At 58.0% G+C, this 16949-nt stretch overlaps 1 protein-coding gene across 1 annotated transcript in view; it reads right to left on the reverse strand.

Moving 5' to 3' along the window:
* MYO15A (myosin XVA) overlaps nucleotides 1-16949 on the reverse strand; it is a 51025-nt gene that overhangs the window by 28919 nt on the left and 5157 nt on the right. The window contains exons 2-23 of the mRNA XM_060647113.3: nucleotides 16340-16422; nucleotides 15684-15747; nucleotides 14754-14863; nucleotides 14393-14467; nucleotides 14052-14142; nucleotides 9748-9753; nucleotides 9293-9396; nucleotides 9094-9157; nucleotides 8102-8215; nucleotides 7379-7540; nucleotides 5875-5988; nucleotides 5351-5409; nucleotides 5142-5265; nucleotides 4791-4886; nucleotides 4236-4367; nucleotides 3561-3686; nucleotides 2783-2860; nucleotides 1850-1998; nucleotides 1689-1734; nucleotides 1376-1500; nucleotides 820-937; nucleotides 317-492 (exon numbers count right to left, since the gene is read on the reverse strand). Of these exons, the coding sequence (XP_060503096.3) occupies nucleotides 317-492; nucleotides 820-937; nucleotides 1376-1500; nucleotides 1689-1734; nucleotides 1850-1998; nucleotides 2783-2860; nucleotides 3561-3686; nucleotides 4236-4367; nucleotides 4791-4886; nucleotides 5142-5265; nucleotides 5351-5409; nucleotides 5875-5988; nucleotides 7379-7540; nucleotides 8102-8215; nucleotides 9094-9157; nucleotides 9293-9396; nucleotides 9748-9753; nucleotides 14052-14142; nucleotides 14393-14467; nucleotides 14754-14863; nucleotides 15684-15747; nucleotides 16340-16422 (2216 nt within the window). The remainder of the gene's footprint in view (nucleotides 1-316; nucleotides 493-819; nucleotides 938-1375; nucleotides 1501-1688; nucleotides 1735-1849; nucleotides 1999-2782; nucleotides 2861-3560; nucleotides 3687-4235; nucleotides 4368-4790; nucleotides 4887-5141; nucleotides 5266-5350; nucleotides 5410-5874; nucleotides 5989-7378; nucleotides 7541-8101; nucleotides 8216-9093; nucleotides 9158-9292; nucleotides 9397-9747; nucleotides 9754-14051; nucleotides 14143-14392; nucleotides 14468-14753; nucleotides 14864-15683; nucleotides 15748-16339; nucleotides 16423-16949) is intronic.

Raw genomic sequence — 16949 nt, forward strand, 5'->3', positions numbered from 1 at the left:
CACAGCACATTAAGTGGCAGGGCCTGGATTAACCTGTCTCCAGCATGTACATCCTACTGGGGCTCCTAGGATGCAGGGTGGGACCCCTCTTGGCTGGAAAGATTCCCGCCCATCAGTCACAAGGGCCAGGGGGTAGGTGGGCGGGACGTCCAAAAGCAGAGACCTAGAGAATCCCAACATCCTTCCCGCAGAGGCCCCGACTCTCAGCTTGCACGCCGCCAGGACAGGGGGCCTACTGCCCCAGTTCAGGTATGGCCTCTCCCAAGCCTCGCCTAGCCCTAGGGCTCCGGGGAGGCCTGCCGTGTCTGGGCTGTACCTGGCCAGGTAGCCACGGGCCCGACTTTGCAGCAGGATGATCTTGCGGCGCAGGGAGCGGAATCGCCGCCGGATGAAGAAGCCGCGGAGGCAGCTCTGCAGCGTGACGGCTGCCAGGTTCAGGACGTGCTCGCGCATGCTCTCCAGCAGCTGGTGTAGGTGTTCCTTCAGGAACAGCTGAGGAGAGGAGGCAGGCATCGAGGCACATAAGGGCCTGGGGAGCGGACTGGGGCCCCTCCCCTCCAGAAGGCGGTGGAGACAGACTAGATGGGGGCAGCCGCGCAGGCTGAGTTTGGAGAGGGAGAACAAAGAGGGATGGTGAGTTAGGCCGTGGGAGCTACCCGAGCAAAGGTCCAGAGGCAGAGTGAGCATTCCATCGACCAAACTCAACTGCGCGGCCTCCGGGCCAGGGATCTTTAGTTTGGGCATTTCTGACTCCAGAGGCTCCGGTTCTAAAACCCCTGAACGCGGGGCTTCAGGGACCGCGTGGGGGGTGGCACTCACCTTGGTGACACCGACGCGGTACATATTTGGCGTGACCGTGCACAGCCGGCTCAGCACCGACACACACACGTCCCCACTGGCTGGCAGGTTGTGTTTGAGGGCCACTAGACAGCGGTACCTGCAGGGGCGCAAACTCAGCCTGGGGCTAAGGGACCTACCCCCAGCTGCCCGCTAGACCACGGAGTCTCCCTAGTCATAGTGTCTTCTGATAAGAAATAGGCACTCCATCCCCAGACTCCACTTCTGACTGTCAGAAAAATCCCAGCAGAGAGTTTCAGTCGAATAAGACGCTTTACCGCCACCTGCTGGAAACTTGTCATAATAACCTAGAATTATTCCCTCGGAATCTCCACACGTTAACAATAAAAGCCTGAGAAAAGGCAAAATAAGAAATGTACCTGCCATGTGACAGCTAGCAGGTAATAATCTTGTGTGGCACACAACCTGAGCAACTGTGCACAGCAAGCTCTGTCCTGCCTTGGGTTCTGTATTCCTGGGGCCATGGGGGAGCTGGATAAGGATCTGGGCAGCTCAGGACCCACCCTGGCTGAGGTACCTGTCGATGAACACCTGGAAGGGCAGGCGCACTGGAAAGCCCTCCTTGCGGATCCGCACGGTCTCCAGCACCCCCGAATAGCGTAACTGTGCCATTACCACATCTGGCTCAAAGAGCCCTGGCTCCTGTAAGGAAAGCTCAGATGAGGAGTTGGCATACTAGCCTACCCGTGTGCAAATGGCACTATCGATGACAAATAGCTCCCACAGTGGGCTGGGAAGATGGAGGTCCAGAGAGGCACAGCCACTTGCCCAAGGTCACACAGCATGGGGAAGAGAATATGGCTCTCCCAGGGACCTCAGCCATCACATACCTTCTTGTGGTTGGGCTTCAGGCAACGTACGAACAAGGGGTTACACCTGGACGGAGGTGGGAGGAGGGTAGTATGAGGTCCCAGGGAAGGGAGGTGCTTACCCGAGGGTCACGGGGTGGGTCAGAGGTGAGGCTGGGTGCCCACCCGCACGCCATGCTCACCTCTCCATCTTTTCCACCAGATCCAGGAGTGACTGTTGGAACTTAGCAGCCACTGTGTGCGCCTTGTAGAGCCGGGTGACAGAGCTGCTCTTGCCCAGGCGCTGAGGGGCAGCCTGTGGCGCGTGGCTGGAGAAGAGGTGTGCCACCACCTGAGCAGGGGCGGGCAGCAGGCCGGGACAGTGGTCAAGGCACCGAGAGACAGGGAAACGGGGAGAGATGGGGGCCGAGAGACAGAAATGAGGAAATAGAGGTTGAGGGGGTGAACAAAAGGAGTTAAGAACAAAAGGAGTCAAATCTCCAAACCGAAGTGATCAGCAAACTAACCCACTGGGCCCCTGCCCTCTCTGCAAGGCTGCTGTCCTCCCAGATCACACACCTCCCGAGTCAGGGTGACCTGTGCCTCGCAGAGGACCTATCCCGTGGTTGGGCTGACTGTTTTTTTCTTCAGTCTGGGGAACACACAGGCACTGACTGTGCACCTGAGCTGGCCTGTTACACACATGGTCATGAACTCTGGCAATGACCTCAGGAGGAGGGTTCCCATTTGGAAGAGAGAAGGTGGAGGTCCAGAGAGCGGGGTGGGTGGCTGAGCACAACAGGCCATTTGGGAGAACTGCTCAGTGAGGGGATAAGGCAGGGCACAGCTGGGTGGGCAGGGCCAGGATGGGCCAGAGGACAGACAAGGCAATCCAGTGGGGCCGGCCAGGGGCACGGACCTTCAGGAGACAGGATCAAGAATGGAAGAAAAGACAGAGCGAGGCAAGACTCTGGGTTAGGGTTGGGGTCAAGGTCAGAACCCGGCCGGGGCCAGGACGAGTCAGAGGCGAGACCAGCGCCAGGGGACCTCCCCATTTCCTGGACTAAGAGAGGGGCCTGATGGTAGGCTGTGTGCTCTGGGGCCGGGCCAGAGGGCAGGAGGCGAGGCTTGCTCACCCGCGTCCGGCTCCGCACAAAGAGATCTAGCACATCCTGGCGCACCTGGTCATGATTCTTGTCTAGGAACTTGTGCACCTGCAAAGGGGGAACGACAGGGCAGTTTGGGCTGGACCCACTGGTAGGCAGGGGGGACAGCCTACCCCTATCCCCATGTGCATCAGCCTGTCTGCTCCCCTCCTCCTCCCTGCCTCCCTCCAGCAGGTCAGGGGCTCACAGCCCCTGGGGGACCCTGGGCCTGCCCCTCCAGGCCTCCCATCTCCCTGTCTGTCCTAGGAGGTGCTGGATTCTTCCCCCTGCTATGGTCCCCTCCCCTTCTGCCTCCACTACCCTTCCCATCCTCCAGGGAGGGGAGTCCTAGCCAAAGCTTCCCATGACCAGTGTGGCTCTTAGCCCCCTCTTCGGTGGAGGACACTGTCCTGCGTCTGTCCTACAGATGAGGAAAATGAGGCCCAGGCGGGGACAAAAGCTGGAATGTGTCAGATAACAGTGATGAGAGTGACCACATCAGTGCTGATAACGGTTACTCTTTATCACCCACCCCCAGCCCCAGGCTTCTCACACTCAGCACGTGAGATGGGCACTATCCTTATCCCCATCTTCCAGATAAGGAGATGGGCTCAGAGAGGTGAAGCAATTTGCCCAGGGTCACACAGCTGAGGATCGGCAGGGCCAGAACTAGAACCAGGTGGGAGCGTTTGCAGCCCACGTTGCGTTTCCATCTTCAGCTGCGGGGAACAGCGGCACTGGGGGCCGTGCGTGCTGTCTCGGGTCTCACCTGATAGGTGACTTTGCCTGCGTAGTGCTTGATGGTGAACTCGGGCAGCGGCATCTTGGGTTTGGAGTAGAGTGGGTTGGCGCCGTGGTGGTAATGGCACTTCTGCAGGAATGTGTGGTCTGTGGCCTGGGGGCAGGCGAGGGTCAGCGGGTGTGTGGGGAACCTGGGTACCCTGCTCCTGGGCTAGTGACAAGTTGTCCAGGGAGAACTGGTTCCCAGGGAGCACTGGGGAGAAGCAAGTCACAGCTTCCTCTGGCTACCCATTGCCCTGGGTGGGGAGGCTTAAGTGGACCCCCCCCTCCCAGACAGGAGTGTCCCATTACCTCCCAGCTGCCTCACCCTCCAGCCCAGCCTTCTTTGTACTCTTTAGTCCCACTGCCCAGAGCGCCCACCCTACCCTCGTGTCTTCTAATCAAGAGTTTGAGGCCCAACCTCAAGGTCACCTCCTCCAGGAAGGCTTCTGTAACTTCCCAGGCTAGTACCCTCCTCTGGACACCCACAGCCCCCTCTCCAGCCTCAATCACCCACCCCCAGGTTGTGAATGGCCGGCTGGGTGTCCTGATCTCCTGTCCCCAGGCCAGAGCACAGAAGAATGCAGGACTCAGGCCCGATGAGGACAGGAGGCCCAGAGATGTTGAGCAACCTGACCAGGCTCACAGGGCACCCGTGGCTCACCTGGGGAAAGCAACACTGGTCATCGAGGATGCGCAGGATGCCGTAGGGCTTCAGTGAGATGAGATTGATGCACGGCTGGTTGTCAGCAAAGGTGATCTCCCGCCAGTCGATCTGTTCCCGGATGTACTCCTCCTGCAGACGTCAGGGGCTCAGCCTCCTCACCCTGCCCAGCTCCCATCCGCCCACCTCCAGGGCTGGATCCACCTGAAGGGGCCTGGCCAGGGGCCCCTCTGCTTGCACAGGAAGCTCCTTCCCCAGAAGGGCAACACGAACCCCCTCTGAGCCCTGCTTCTCCCTCCACCTGGGCCAGCCTGGTACGGTACGGGGCGAGAAGGATCCTCTAAGAGGGCTTTTCTCTGGGCTCAGCACCAAGCGTCTTCCCCTCCAGAGCACAGGCCTTCACATGTGCTGGCCCTTGGCTTAGAATGCCTTTCCCTCTATTCCACCTGACACCCTCCGGTTTGCCCCTAAAGGACCAGCATATCCCGTCAGGCTCCGAGGAGGCCCACTGCCCAGTCAGGAGGGGACAAGAGTGCTAAGCGAGGCCCCGCCCACCTGCTCCTCCTGGAAGACGATCTTGTTGAACAGGTACTGAAGGTTCTCGTTTGCATAGTTGATGCACAGCTGCTCGAAGCTGTTGAAGCTCAGGTCCTGCCAGGTGGGTGGTGAGGCTGGGCCTGCTCCCTCCTTGGCCAGTAGCCCGTGTGTCCCCCTCACCAGGGCCCCGCTCACCCCCGTCCGGCGGCCCAGTGCCCTCCCTGCCTTCCGTGGCCTCAGGAAGTGCTTGCGGGTGAGGGAAGGTGATGGCAGGAGATTGAGGATAGATAACGGTGTGGGCTATAGGCAGAGACGTGAGAGAGATGACGCTTTATGTCCCCTGTCCCTCACCCACCCGTGCGGCCCTACCTCAAAGCCATAGATATCCAGGATGGCAATGGACAGCGTGTCCTGCCGTGGGGACACCAGCGCGTTGACCCGGGCAATGAGCCAGCCGAAGAGCAGTGCGTACAACACCTTGGCGATGGCATCTCTGCAGCAGAGAAGGTGTGGGGCAGGTGGGCCTAGTGCGGGGGGTCTCGGATCTGGGGGCTCAGGCGTGGAGGACCAGGACTCACCTGGCATCCACGGCACTCTCCACCGTCAGGGGGGTGAAGATCTTCTCTCGCATTGTCTCCTGGGGAGGGATGAGACCCCTGAATGACAGCAGGCTGGCCACCACCTCCAGGAAGCCCCCAGAGGATTGGAGGCGGGACATGGGGAAGGGAGCAGGAACGATGATCTGACTGGTCCTGGGCACACAGTTGGCCAGCGGCGGAGCAGGACACCCTCATCCCCCCCTCTGCCTGCCTACACTGGCAGGGACAGGGCTGCTGGTCTAAGGGGGGAGACACGGGCACGAGCAGACACAGTGAGATCAGCCTTGGGATGGGACAAAGGGCCAGCGGTTGTGGGAGCCTGGAGGAAGTAATGACCCAGACAGGGGTCAGGGGTGGCCCACTGGAGGTGGGGGAATGCCTGTATCAGGTCTTGAAGGAAGAGTAGGCGTGGAAAAGGGAAGAACGAGCCAGGCAGAGGGAGGAGCCCATGCTGTCTAAGGGCCGGCAGGAGGCTTGGTAGATCCGGGTCCCCAGGGACTCACGGTCACTTTGAAAGTGATGGCCTTCTGCAGGCCCTCGGGGGAGATCTGCAGCAGCTCCGCCACGGCCTGGATCTCCCGGGCACTCACCACCGAGGCCGTCTCCTGTGCATCTGTCTATGCAAAATACCAATAGGACTGCGTTTCAAACTGGGTTTAAAGTTCATATAAAAAACACAAGCAAGGTAGGGGCGCCTGGGTGGCTCAGGTGGTTAAGTGTCGACTCTTGGTTTCAGCTCAGGTCATCATCTCAGCTCAGGTCATCATCTAACAGTTAATGACTTCACGCCCCTAGCCAGGCTCTGACCTGCTCGAAATTCTCTCTCTTCCTTGGTCTCTGCCCCTCTCCCTCTCCCACTCTCCCCTCCCCCCCCCAAAAAAAACACACATTAAAGAAAATAAAAATTAAGAACATAAGCTAGAATAACCAGGAAAATTCCGAAAGAGTGAAGGAGGCCCTATGAGATAGTCTGACGCTATAAAGCTACAATAATTAAAACAGTCTGGGAATAGACACATAATACATTGGTTAACGAAGCACAACAGAAAATTGGGAATTAGGCAAAACTGTACATAAGAACTTAATACATGGTGAGTAGGTATTTCTCAAATTACAGGATTAGTAAAACAGGAATCATGTGGAAAAAAAGGAATTGAATTCCTACCTCAAACTTTACTGGGATAAATTCCTGATAAGCCAAAGATTAAATATTAACACACACACACACACACACACACACACACACACACACACAGACGCACGCACACACACACACACACACACACCATAAAAGGGTTTGAAAAAATTATGGGAGAAATCTGTTGTAATTTTAAAGAGATGAGTCTCTCTAAAAGTGATAAGAAAAAAATCTAAAATTTATACAAGATTGATAAACCAAATGCCTGAGAATAATTCTAAAAATCTACATGGCAAAACCCAAACCAAACCAACCACCAAGTAAAACATCAAAAAAAGCTGGATACAAATCAAAATATTGGGGCGCCTGGGTGGCTCGGTCCGTTGAGCGTCCAACTTCAGCTCAGGTCATGATCTCACGGTTCATGAGTTCGAGCCCCGCATTGGGTTCTGTGCTGACAGCTCGGAGCCTGGAGCCTGCTTCGGATTCTGCGTCTCCCTCTCTCTCTGCCCCTCCCCAACTTGCACCCTGTGTGTGTGTGTGTGTGTGTGTGTGTGTGTGTGTGTCTCAAAAATAGAAAATTTTTGAGATTAAAAAAATTTTTATAAACAAAATATAAATGGTGATCCAGGAAATATCTTCATAATTCATATCTGAGGCAAAGGGCCGATTTCCTTCACATATACAAAGAGCTCTGATACATCCATGAGAAGATGAGAAACCCACTGACGGTAGGGGCGGGAGAGGGAACAAATGGTATGTGCGTGGTGGAACCTGAAAGGCAAATACGCATGGCCCGCAAGCCTCTGAGAAGATGATCTGTGTCCCGAGGGTGCCAGGGCCCCACGGCAAGCTGTGGGCTCTCTCACCTCGTACTTCTCAAAGTAGACGTTGCCCAGGTGCAGGATGGACGCCAGGATGCGGAAGATGCTGTCCTGGTCCTCGCCACTGAAGCCCAGCACCTCCATGGCGGCCAGGAGCCGGCGGAAGTCGTCCGAGTCACTCTTCCCTGAGATCTCACAGTTCCCACCCTGGGCGAGGGCAGGGGGCCGGGCGACCTTGAGAGCCCCCGGCCCCTGCCCAGGGTCCCTGAGGGCCCTGGGGGCTGGGGGCTCTCAAGGTCCCTGCCCTGGCTCACTGGCAGTGTGGCCCAAGGCGGGCACTCCCATTCCCACGGGCCAGGAGGCTCTGAGCAGGTGCTGCCCGCCAGGCCCTGTGCAAAGCCCTTGGTGTAGTTCTCCTCATCTCCTCCTCACCGCATCCCTAACGAGTGGCATTATGCTGTCCCCACTTTACAGATGAGGAAGCTGAGGCCCGAAAAGGGAAGTGCAGTGGCTCCAAGCTGCTTAGTGCTGTTCTAAGCTATAGAGAAATGAAGAGTCAGGTAGGCCTCTCTTACCCCCACCGTGGACGCTAAAGATGCCTGTCACCCTTGCCGTGATGAGACACTTTCAATCCAAACTCATGCCCCCAAACCCCATCACCTACGCTGGCTGGCTATTAGGACACCATGAGTTGGTTCTCTCAGCCCCCCTGGGTGATGGGGCAGGGGTGCCAGGCCGGGGGGCCCTTGGACACCTGCGGGTACTCACCTGGTTCAGGTAGTAGTAGGTCTCGGCCTCCTGCAGACTGAAGGCCTGTCGGAGCTGGGCGGGCAGCCCGGCCAGCAGCTCGTAGAAGATGTGATAGTTCCTTTCATTTTTGGCCTATAGGGCGGATAGGTGGGTGCAGAAAAGGGAGCCACCACCTAGGTGACCCCCAGACACACACACGATGCCAGGGCCCACAGTTGAGACCGGGCACCTCTGTGAGGAGTAAGCTCCCAGCCTGGCACTGGGTGGGGGACTGGTATGGTGGTAGGGAGGGGGCTCTGGTCAAGATTTAATTCCGTTTGGAGAAACAGGAGAAAGACAGCCTTTCTTCGCTTGTGCTCGCTGGGCACACACACCTGCCTATGCTGCGTCCACAGCCCAGATGTGCACACACGGGACCTCCTGATGGTTTACTCAGCCAGGGTGGCTGAGGGACAACTGTATTCCAGGCCCTGCTGTAGGCCCCTGAGACCCAGTGGGGGAACAAGGGAGACAGAAGCCTCGACCTCACGGAGCCCACCTGATAGCTGGGGAGACAGACACTCAACAAATCACTGGTTAAAACCTGTCAGATAGAGACAAGAGCTCTGGAGAGAAATAAAGCAGGGGAGGAGGTGGGGGGATTCCAGGGGGTGGAGAGGGACTTCATTCTAAATGGGGTGGCTTCCCTGAGCAGATGACATTTCAGGGAAGGCTTGGAGGAGGTGAGGGGTTTGGTCATGTAGGTGTCTGGGGGGGTTAAGAGTGCTCAGATAGAAGAAATGGTAGGTACAAAGGTCCTGAGGCAGGATCATGGCTGGTGTGCTTCAGGGACAAGAAAAGAGTCAATGTGGCTGTAGGGGGGGAGAGAGGGGAGCAGATCACATGCTCACACGGACACGTCTTTGTTCATTAATTCAACATTTACCCAGCCCTGCCACGTGCCAGGCTCTGAGTATCTGCATACCCCCAGCCCGTCCCAACACACAAGGGTCTGGAAGGGCCTGGCCCACCTGAAACACAATCCTGGATTTCTCGAGCAGGTACTGGGAGGTTATGGCACCAGAAATCACGCCCCTGGAGTGGGGGAGCACAGTCAGCTCGTGCAGGGTAGCTGGGTGGGTGGAGTCGCTGGTGTGGGCTCTCAGGGGCTGCACCAGGACGCGGAGTGCCCTGCGAGGCCTTTGGGGGTCCCTCCACCGTCCCACTCACCCTTCCAGAAAGACCTCCACAAACTTCCCGAAGCGGCTGGAGTTGTCATTCCTGACAGTTTTGGCGTTACCGAAGGACTCCAAGAGGGGTGTTGCCTCCAGGATCTGGACCCCAGAAGATGTGGGAATTGTTCTGGGGGCCTAGAGTAGGGAGCATAGCTAGGGCCACCCCTAGGTTTTCCCAGACACAGACCTCCCCAAGGACCCCCTGTGTGAGGGGCAACCGCAGGTGGGCTCCCTATAGAACCCTTGGGTCCCCCCAGTGTCCCCCAATGCCTGCCTCATGCTGCCAACCCCCACACTCAGGCCGCAGCTACCCTCTCCCAGCCCCGCCCCTCCCACCACAGCCCCCAGCCAGGACGGGCCTTTGGATGCCTCTTCCTGCGCATCCTGCCTTCGCACACGAGCGTGTGTACCACGCACACACACACAGGCACATGTGCACACTCCAAGTACCTTTATCTTCAGGAGTCCCCAGGATGGAGGAGGAGGAGAGAGGCACAAGAACAGAAGCAGGTCACCTGTAGGACTGACCCCCTCTCCCACCAGGTCACCAGGGGCCTTAGACCATGGAGGGACCACCGACCCCTCTGGGCCTCCGGGGTGGGCAAACCCACGAATCTCAGAGACCCCAGCTGTCCCGGCCTGGGGCCTGCAGCGTGGCCCCAGGGTGTGGGAGTCTGCTGGGCCCACGTGCCAAAAGGCTCTGGGGATGTCCTCTTTACCCCATCCCCATCCCCATGACCACCTCAGGCTCAAAGCCAAGCCTTTGCCTTGACCGCACGCCCTGCACAGTCCAGCCCCCGGCTGGCCTCTGCAGAGCACCTCAGCCCTTCTGACTGGCCCCTCGATATCCAGGCCCCAGCCGGCCTCTGGACCAGAGTTCGCTCCCTCTGCACCACTGGCAAATCCCCTCACTTCTTTTTTTTCTTCTTAATGTTTTTTAATGCTTATTTATTTTTGAGAAACAGAAATAGGGTGTGAGAGCAGGGGAGGGGCAGAGAGAGAGGGGGACACAGAATCCGGAGCAGGCTCCAGGCTCCAGGCTCCGAGCTGTCAGCACAGAGCCCGACGCGGGGCTTGAACCCACGAACCGTGAGATCATGACACGAGCCGAAGTCAGACGCTCAACCGACTGAGCCACCCAGGCGCCCCTCCCCTCACTTCTTTGTATCACGTCTCCCTCACTAGAATGTCAGCCCCCACAGCAGGAATGTTTGTCTGTTTGCAACCTCTGGGACCCCAGCATCTACACGGGAGCAGGGGCGTGGGAGGCCCTCATAAGATACCTGCTCCACAGATCTCAAGAGGACTAGCATTTCACGACAGCAGACTGCCCAAGGCGTAGCCAGTCACCGTTCCCATTTATGAAGCACCTACCATGTGCCAGACTCTTTGCCCTAATTACACGGGTGTCAACACTCTCAGGATGTCACCCGTTTTACGGATCAGGAAACGGACTTGGGAAGGCGAGGTAACGTTCCCGGGGACTCCAGAGTCTATACGAGTGAGATCACAACACCGTGACAAGCATGTGTGTGTCGGGTACACGGCATTTTCTGGCTGAGTCATTTCCTCACGATCAGTTCTCAGGGAAGAGGCAGGGAAGGCCCAGTGTCTGCAGAAATGTTACTTTGGGGAAGGTGCCAGCCCCCTCCATCTGTTCACTCTCCTGGTCCCGTTTAGTCCAGGAAATACCACGTCTGCCATGTGAAGGAGCAGAATGAGGCCCAGACAAGAGGGGGAACTGGCCCAGGGTGGTTCAGTAAGTTGAGATCCGCCTGGGCCTGAGCGCGGGTCAGCCGTTTCTCCGTTCCTAGCGCCCATCCTGGGGCTGGGGAGAGGACTGGTGTGCTGGACGGGTGAACATCTGGCCCTGTGGGGGCCCCTGGCTCAACCCGCAGGTGGGGTGACAGCCTGCGGTCTGGGCTGGAAGGCATCCAGCCACCCTCCACCCCGCGGAATGCTGCTCACGTTCCCGGCCCAGACGCAGAGCCCGTGGCCGGGGCCTCGGCCAATCAAGACACAACAACCAGGTCCAGTGAGGACACATGGCGAAAACTAGTCCAACAAAAAGGAACCCTGAGACTTTCCCCAGCACGTTGGAAGGTTTGGGTGGTACCCCGTGGCACTACCTTGCTGACGGATGACAGAGAGGTTGACGATGACGCCCATAGATGGGTAAGGTGCAGCCAAAGCAAAAGACGTTGTTTAAAACCCTGGATTGTCGGGGCGCCTGGGTGGCTGTCGGCTGAGCGGCCGACTTCGGCTCAGGTCACGATCTCGCGGTCCGTGAGTTCGAGCCCCGCGTCGGGCTCTGTGCTGACCGCTCAGAGCCTGGAGCCTGCTTTCAATTCTGTGTCTCCCTCTCTCTCTGCCCCTCCCCCGTTCATGCTCTGTCTCTCTCTGTCTCTCTCAAAAATAAATAAACATTGGGGCGCCTGGGTGGCTGTCGGCTGAGCGGCCGACTTCGGCTCAGGTCATGATCTCGCGGTCCGTGAGTTCGAGTCCCGCGTCGGGCTCTGTGCTGACGGCTCAGAGCCTGGAGCCTGTTTCGGATTCTGTGTCTCCCTCTCTCTCTGCCCCTCCCCTGCTTATGCTTTGTCTCTCTCTCTCTCTCTCAAAAATAAATAAACATTGGGGCGCCTGGGTGGCTGTCGGCTGAGCGGCCGACTTCGGCTCAGGTCATGATCTCGCGGTCCGTGAGTTCGAGTCCCGCGTCGGGCTCTGTGCTGACCGCTCAGAGCCTGGAGCCTGCTTCCGATTCTGTGTTTCCCTCTCTCTCTGCCCCTCCCCCGTTCATGCTCTGTCTCTCTCTGTCTCAAAAATAAATAAAACGTTAAAAAAAAAAATTAAAAATAAATAAATAAATAAATAAATAAATAATAAAACCCTGGATTGTTTAAGAGAGTGCCTGAAACTGACCCTGGGCAAGGACTGTCGGATTACACGAGCAGGGCAGAGCGGCGGCTGGGAAATGAGGCAGTGACCATCCCAGCTGGCGGGCCCATCCTTATATCTGCAGAATGCCTGGCACGTCCCACGACCGCGACTGTCCTCCCTGACCCCTGCTAAGACAGCTCTCTGCCTTGGGCTTCAAATCCCAGTTCCTCCACCCTCTCACCTGGGGACAGAGGGTAAGTCATCTCCCTTCCCATGCCCCAGTCTCTCCATCCATAAATGGACACAAACATACCTGCCTCCCAGGGCTGCCGTGATGCTCTCGCGCCACAACATAATGAAAGCCCCGAGCAAACAGGAGGGGCTCAACGCACACATTTCCCTGCTACCCAGCCAGTCCTTCCAGAAGTCTGAACTTAGATTTTGAAAACCCTGGCTGAAGCAAAGGGAGGGCCCCGGAGGCCCAGGCTGGGATAGGAGGGGCTGGCAGGCCAAGGCAGGCATCAGAGGGGACCGGGGGAAGTAATCCCTCTTGACTCCGAAGCCTGGGCTGACCCAATTCCCACTGAGGGCCACGTGGCCCCCACCTGATGCCCCTGGATCCCCTGCCAAGATTGCCATTGGCTGGGACGCTGCGGCCACTTGCAAATCTTCATAGTCTGGGGCAGGGAGTCTGAGAGTCAGGTTCTGGAGTCTCAGTTGGTGGGGCTTCGCCTCCAGTCTCATCGTCCCTGAGCTCTAGGCTCATGGTACATCTGCCAACTTCCCAACATCTCTGGATGCCCAGCAGACCCCTCAGAGTACCTGTGTCTTTTCTCCACAGCCCCACCCATGTAGCTGATGGCACCTCCACGTTGCCTATGGCTCAATCCAAATGCCTGGGGTTGCCCCCGGACCGACCCACTCTGTCACACGCCAATCTGGCCTTCAGCAAGTCTCTGGCTGACCTTTAAACTGCACCCGGGTCTAGCTGTGCTCACCATCTCCATCACCACTTCCCTGGCCCAAGCCACGGTCCTCCCTTGCCTGGACTCCATGATGCCACGCTGCCATCCCCTGAGCACACCAGACCTCCTCGCACCCCAGGGCCTTTGCACTTGCCCTTCCCGCTCCCTGTCTGCTCTTCCCCCAGATGTCTTTAGGGCCCACTCTCACCCCTTCTCAGTGGAGCCTACCCTGACCACCATGCTTCAAATTACAACCCCCCCCAAACTCCCCATCTCCCTCCCTGCTTTTTTTTCCCTCCACAAATTCCCACCCTTTCACAGAAACACGATTTACTTGTGTATCTTTTTTCTTCCATTTCTACTATAACGAAATTCCCATGAGGGCGGGAACACTTGTCTGCATTGCCGTTGCCATCACCTAGCCCGGACTGTGAGGGACACACAGTATGCCCTCGGGAAAGCTTTATGAGGGTCTAACACTCTCAGGTTTGGAGGACCTAGCACTCTCCACAATGTTCCAATCCTGTGCTTACCCCGGTCCCGTGTCCTCAGCACCCCAGCGTCTACTGCACCCCACCCCCTTGACTAGGCCTGTCCTTTCTCTTTCACCACCAAGAAGGTGAGGCCAGGCAGCAGAAATGGAGTGACTCCCCTTGCCCATGGGGCTTCCTCTCTGGCCAGGCCTAGCACGGCTGGAACCAGAGCTGCCCTGGAGCACAGGCAGGAGGGAGCTCCCTGCAGGCATGGCCAGGGCGGGCAGGGGTGTGGCTGAAAGAGCCAGAGTCCTAGGAGCCCCCCCAGGGCAACCGTGGCCTCAGCCTCGCCATCCTCCCAATGGGGCCAAGGAGCCTTGTCTCTCGGGGAGCACTGAGCTTGGGAGTCCTGGGGAGTCAGACAGACCATGCAACTCACCTGCTGCATGATGCCTCGTTTCTGGTTCATGGCGGCCAGGTAGCGTAGAATCAACTTTGTGGCCTCGGTTTTTCCAGAACCACTCTCTCCACTGACCGGGAAAAGGACCAGAAGGAGACTCAACCAGTTCACTGCCTGTTCTGGGCTCCCCCTACCCCTACCCTTCTTCGACCTCCTAGGACACCAGAGGACGTGGGCTGGCTGGCCCAGAGATGTCACGTGATCTTTCCCAGGTCCCATAGCAGGTCTGGCCTGATACAGACCCATCATCTGAGACTCCTCCCATACATACCCCCCGCCCACCCTGTACACAGAGGTCCCCGGCCTGACCCGCCGCTCACCTGATAATTATGCACTGGTTCTGTTTGGCATCAAGCATTTTGGCAAAAGCAAGATTTGCGATTGCAAAGAGGTGCCTAGAGAGACAGGCCACAGGTATCACTGGGACAGGACCCTGCCTCGCAAAACCCTCGGGTAGGAGAACATCTCTGTCCACCTCGGCAGCCCGTTCTGCTCCACCCTTCACCCTGGGGAAATGCTCCCTGCCCCCCATTCTGGTCAGAGCCACAGAAATTTGGGGAGAGACCACTCGGCCGAGCAGGCGGACGACCCGCCACCAGCTGGCCCCACCCTTGGCTCAGGGGCAGGCAGGGACCCAGGGGACCCCGGGACAGCCCCCTCCCCATCCCCAGAGATACTCACGGGGGGTTTTCTCCTAGGGCCCGCCCACTGTACTGCTGCACCTGCTCCTGCCCATAGATTCCAAACATTCGGTACGGGTTCACCGACACCAGGATGCTGCCGATGTAGGTCTGCTGGGCACACGGTGGTCTCAGTTTCTCTGCCTCCTCATGGCCCTTCTCCCTGCTCCCAGGAGCCCGGAGCCCCGTTCTCACGGGGCCAGATGCGTGGCTGCCTGGCCTCCGTGTTCGCACCTCGGGCCCTCTCATAGTTCGATGGGTCACGTACTCTGGTAGTGGAATTTCAGGCACCGTACCAGGCTGAGGCTGGGAGAAGGCTAAGCGAGCAAAACCGCCCTGCCACAACTGTGCAAAGGTGGCTGTGTCAGCTGCTGCATCCTTCATTTATTCATAGTCAGGGCCAGGCCCCAGAAGCTTCTGCCTCGCAGTGAGGTCAAACCTCCACTGCCTGGAGTTGGGAGGGAGTCAGAAGTCCAGCGCATTCTGAGGTGGCCAGAGCCCTTGTGGGTGGCCTTCCCTCCTTCACTGTGGTTCTGGGCCTCTGGCCCTCCATTCCACTGTTCTGGGGCCAGAGATTTCCTTCCACCTCTCTGGCCAACCCCTTCCTGGGATCCAGGTCTATAGATTCTAGGACTCTGGAAGCTTTATCCATCAGGTCCCCAGTGAACAGCCACTCATTTCTGGGTTTCCTGTCTCCAGGTCTCCCTCCCTGGCATCCACCAGTCTAAGACTCTGTATTTTAGGGTTTTGGATTTGAGAACCCCAGGCTCTAGCATGTCATACTCAAATGGTAGAAACCCCAGAGTTCAAACCAGAAGCCACAAATTTGGCTTCTGTGGCTCAGCAGAAGAAATCTGTGCTTCCCACTGTGGCCCCGAGAGACAGCTACCTCTTGATCTGAGCCCAGGGCAGACCCAGTCCCAGGACTTACATAGATGAGGTTCCGTTCAAATCTGGTCTTGAGGTTGGACAGCACGGTGGTCTCCTGGAGGTCTCTGAAAGGGCACGAAGAGGGGACATCAGGGCCCACCTCCCCCCTCAGTGCAGGGCCTTGGTCAGAAAGCCCTGAGTTCAAGTCACCAACCAATCGTGAGGCCTTGAGCAAGTTCCTTAACTTCTCTGTGCCTCAATTTCTTCATCCGTCCAATGGATATATACCACCTCGTGGGGTTGGGGGATTCTCTGGGGAAGCAAACGTGAGAGCTGAGTCACCGTGACTGGATAATGATCTTGACCAGCATAGCCCTCACGTTTTGGGCACCTCCAACGTGGCAGCACCCTCACAAAAACAGCCACCCACCCCCATCTTGCAGATGAGAAACCGAGGCACAGAGAGGCAAAGTAATGCATCCAAGGTCTCCCAGCCAGTAGGTGGTGAGGCTGGGGTTTGAACTCAGGCCCGTCCAACTCAGAGCTTAGACACGCACACACCGGCTCCGGGACACTTCACAACTCCCACTTTGCAGATGAGGAAACAGAGGCTCTGGAGATGCTCTAGGAGGTGACGGGCACCCCTCGTAGGAGGAGGTGCTCGGGCCAGGAGCGTGCAGCCCCGTGGTGACCCCTTGCCGGCCCCACCCCACTCACTCCAGCTGTGTCATGTCCTCCACACCATCCTCCCGGCACTGGTCACGGAACCGTGTGGTAGGCAGGTTGCGGATGGAGTGCATCTGGGAGAGAGAGTCTGTGGTCGGCCTGGCTGGAGAGCGCCCGTGGGTGGCCCCCTATCTTGGACACGCCTGGCACCTGCTCTTGTTGTGGAGAAGAGAACCCCGAGGCCAGGGCCCGGCCAGGTCCTGAGGCCTCCCTGCCGTGGAATACTGTGGCCCACGGAGCCTGCGTGCAGCCCTTACTCGGGGGACACATGCCGGCCTCCTGCCCGTGCGTTCCCTGTGGCAGGTGCTCCCAGGGGCTCCCGAGTATCCTGACCCCGGGGGGGAAGCACACGCGCACACACAGTGTTCTCTCTGACTGCCTAGAAGGCCTCCCAACCTCAGGCTCTCCCAGCCGCTCTTTCCCTGGGTGGACCCCAAATCCTTGCTTCTGCAGCGACCTGATGCACGTCCGGGTCCTGGTGCATGGGGCCTCTGGGAGGGCTGACACTGAACCGCCCCGCTCAGTACCGTACCCCTGCATCCAGCCCGGGGCGAGCACAGAGACCCCTACACGCAGCCCCGTATGCAACAGCTCATGCAGC

The sequence above is a fragment of the Panthera onca genome, chromosome E1 (assembly GCF_046562875.1).
Source record: "Panthera onca isolate mPanOnc1 chromosome E1, mPanOnc1 haplotype 2, whole genome shotgun sequence".
Taxonomy (NCBI): domain Eukaryota; kingdom Metazoa; phylum Chordata; class Mammalia; order Carnivora; family Felidae; genus Panthera; species Panthera onca.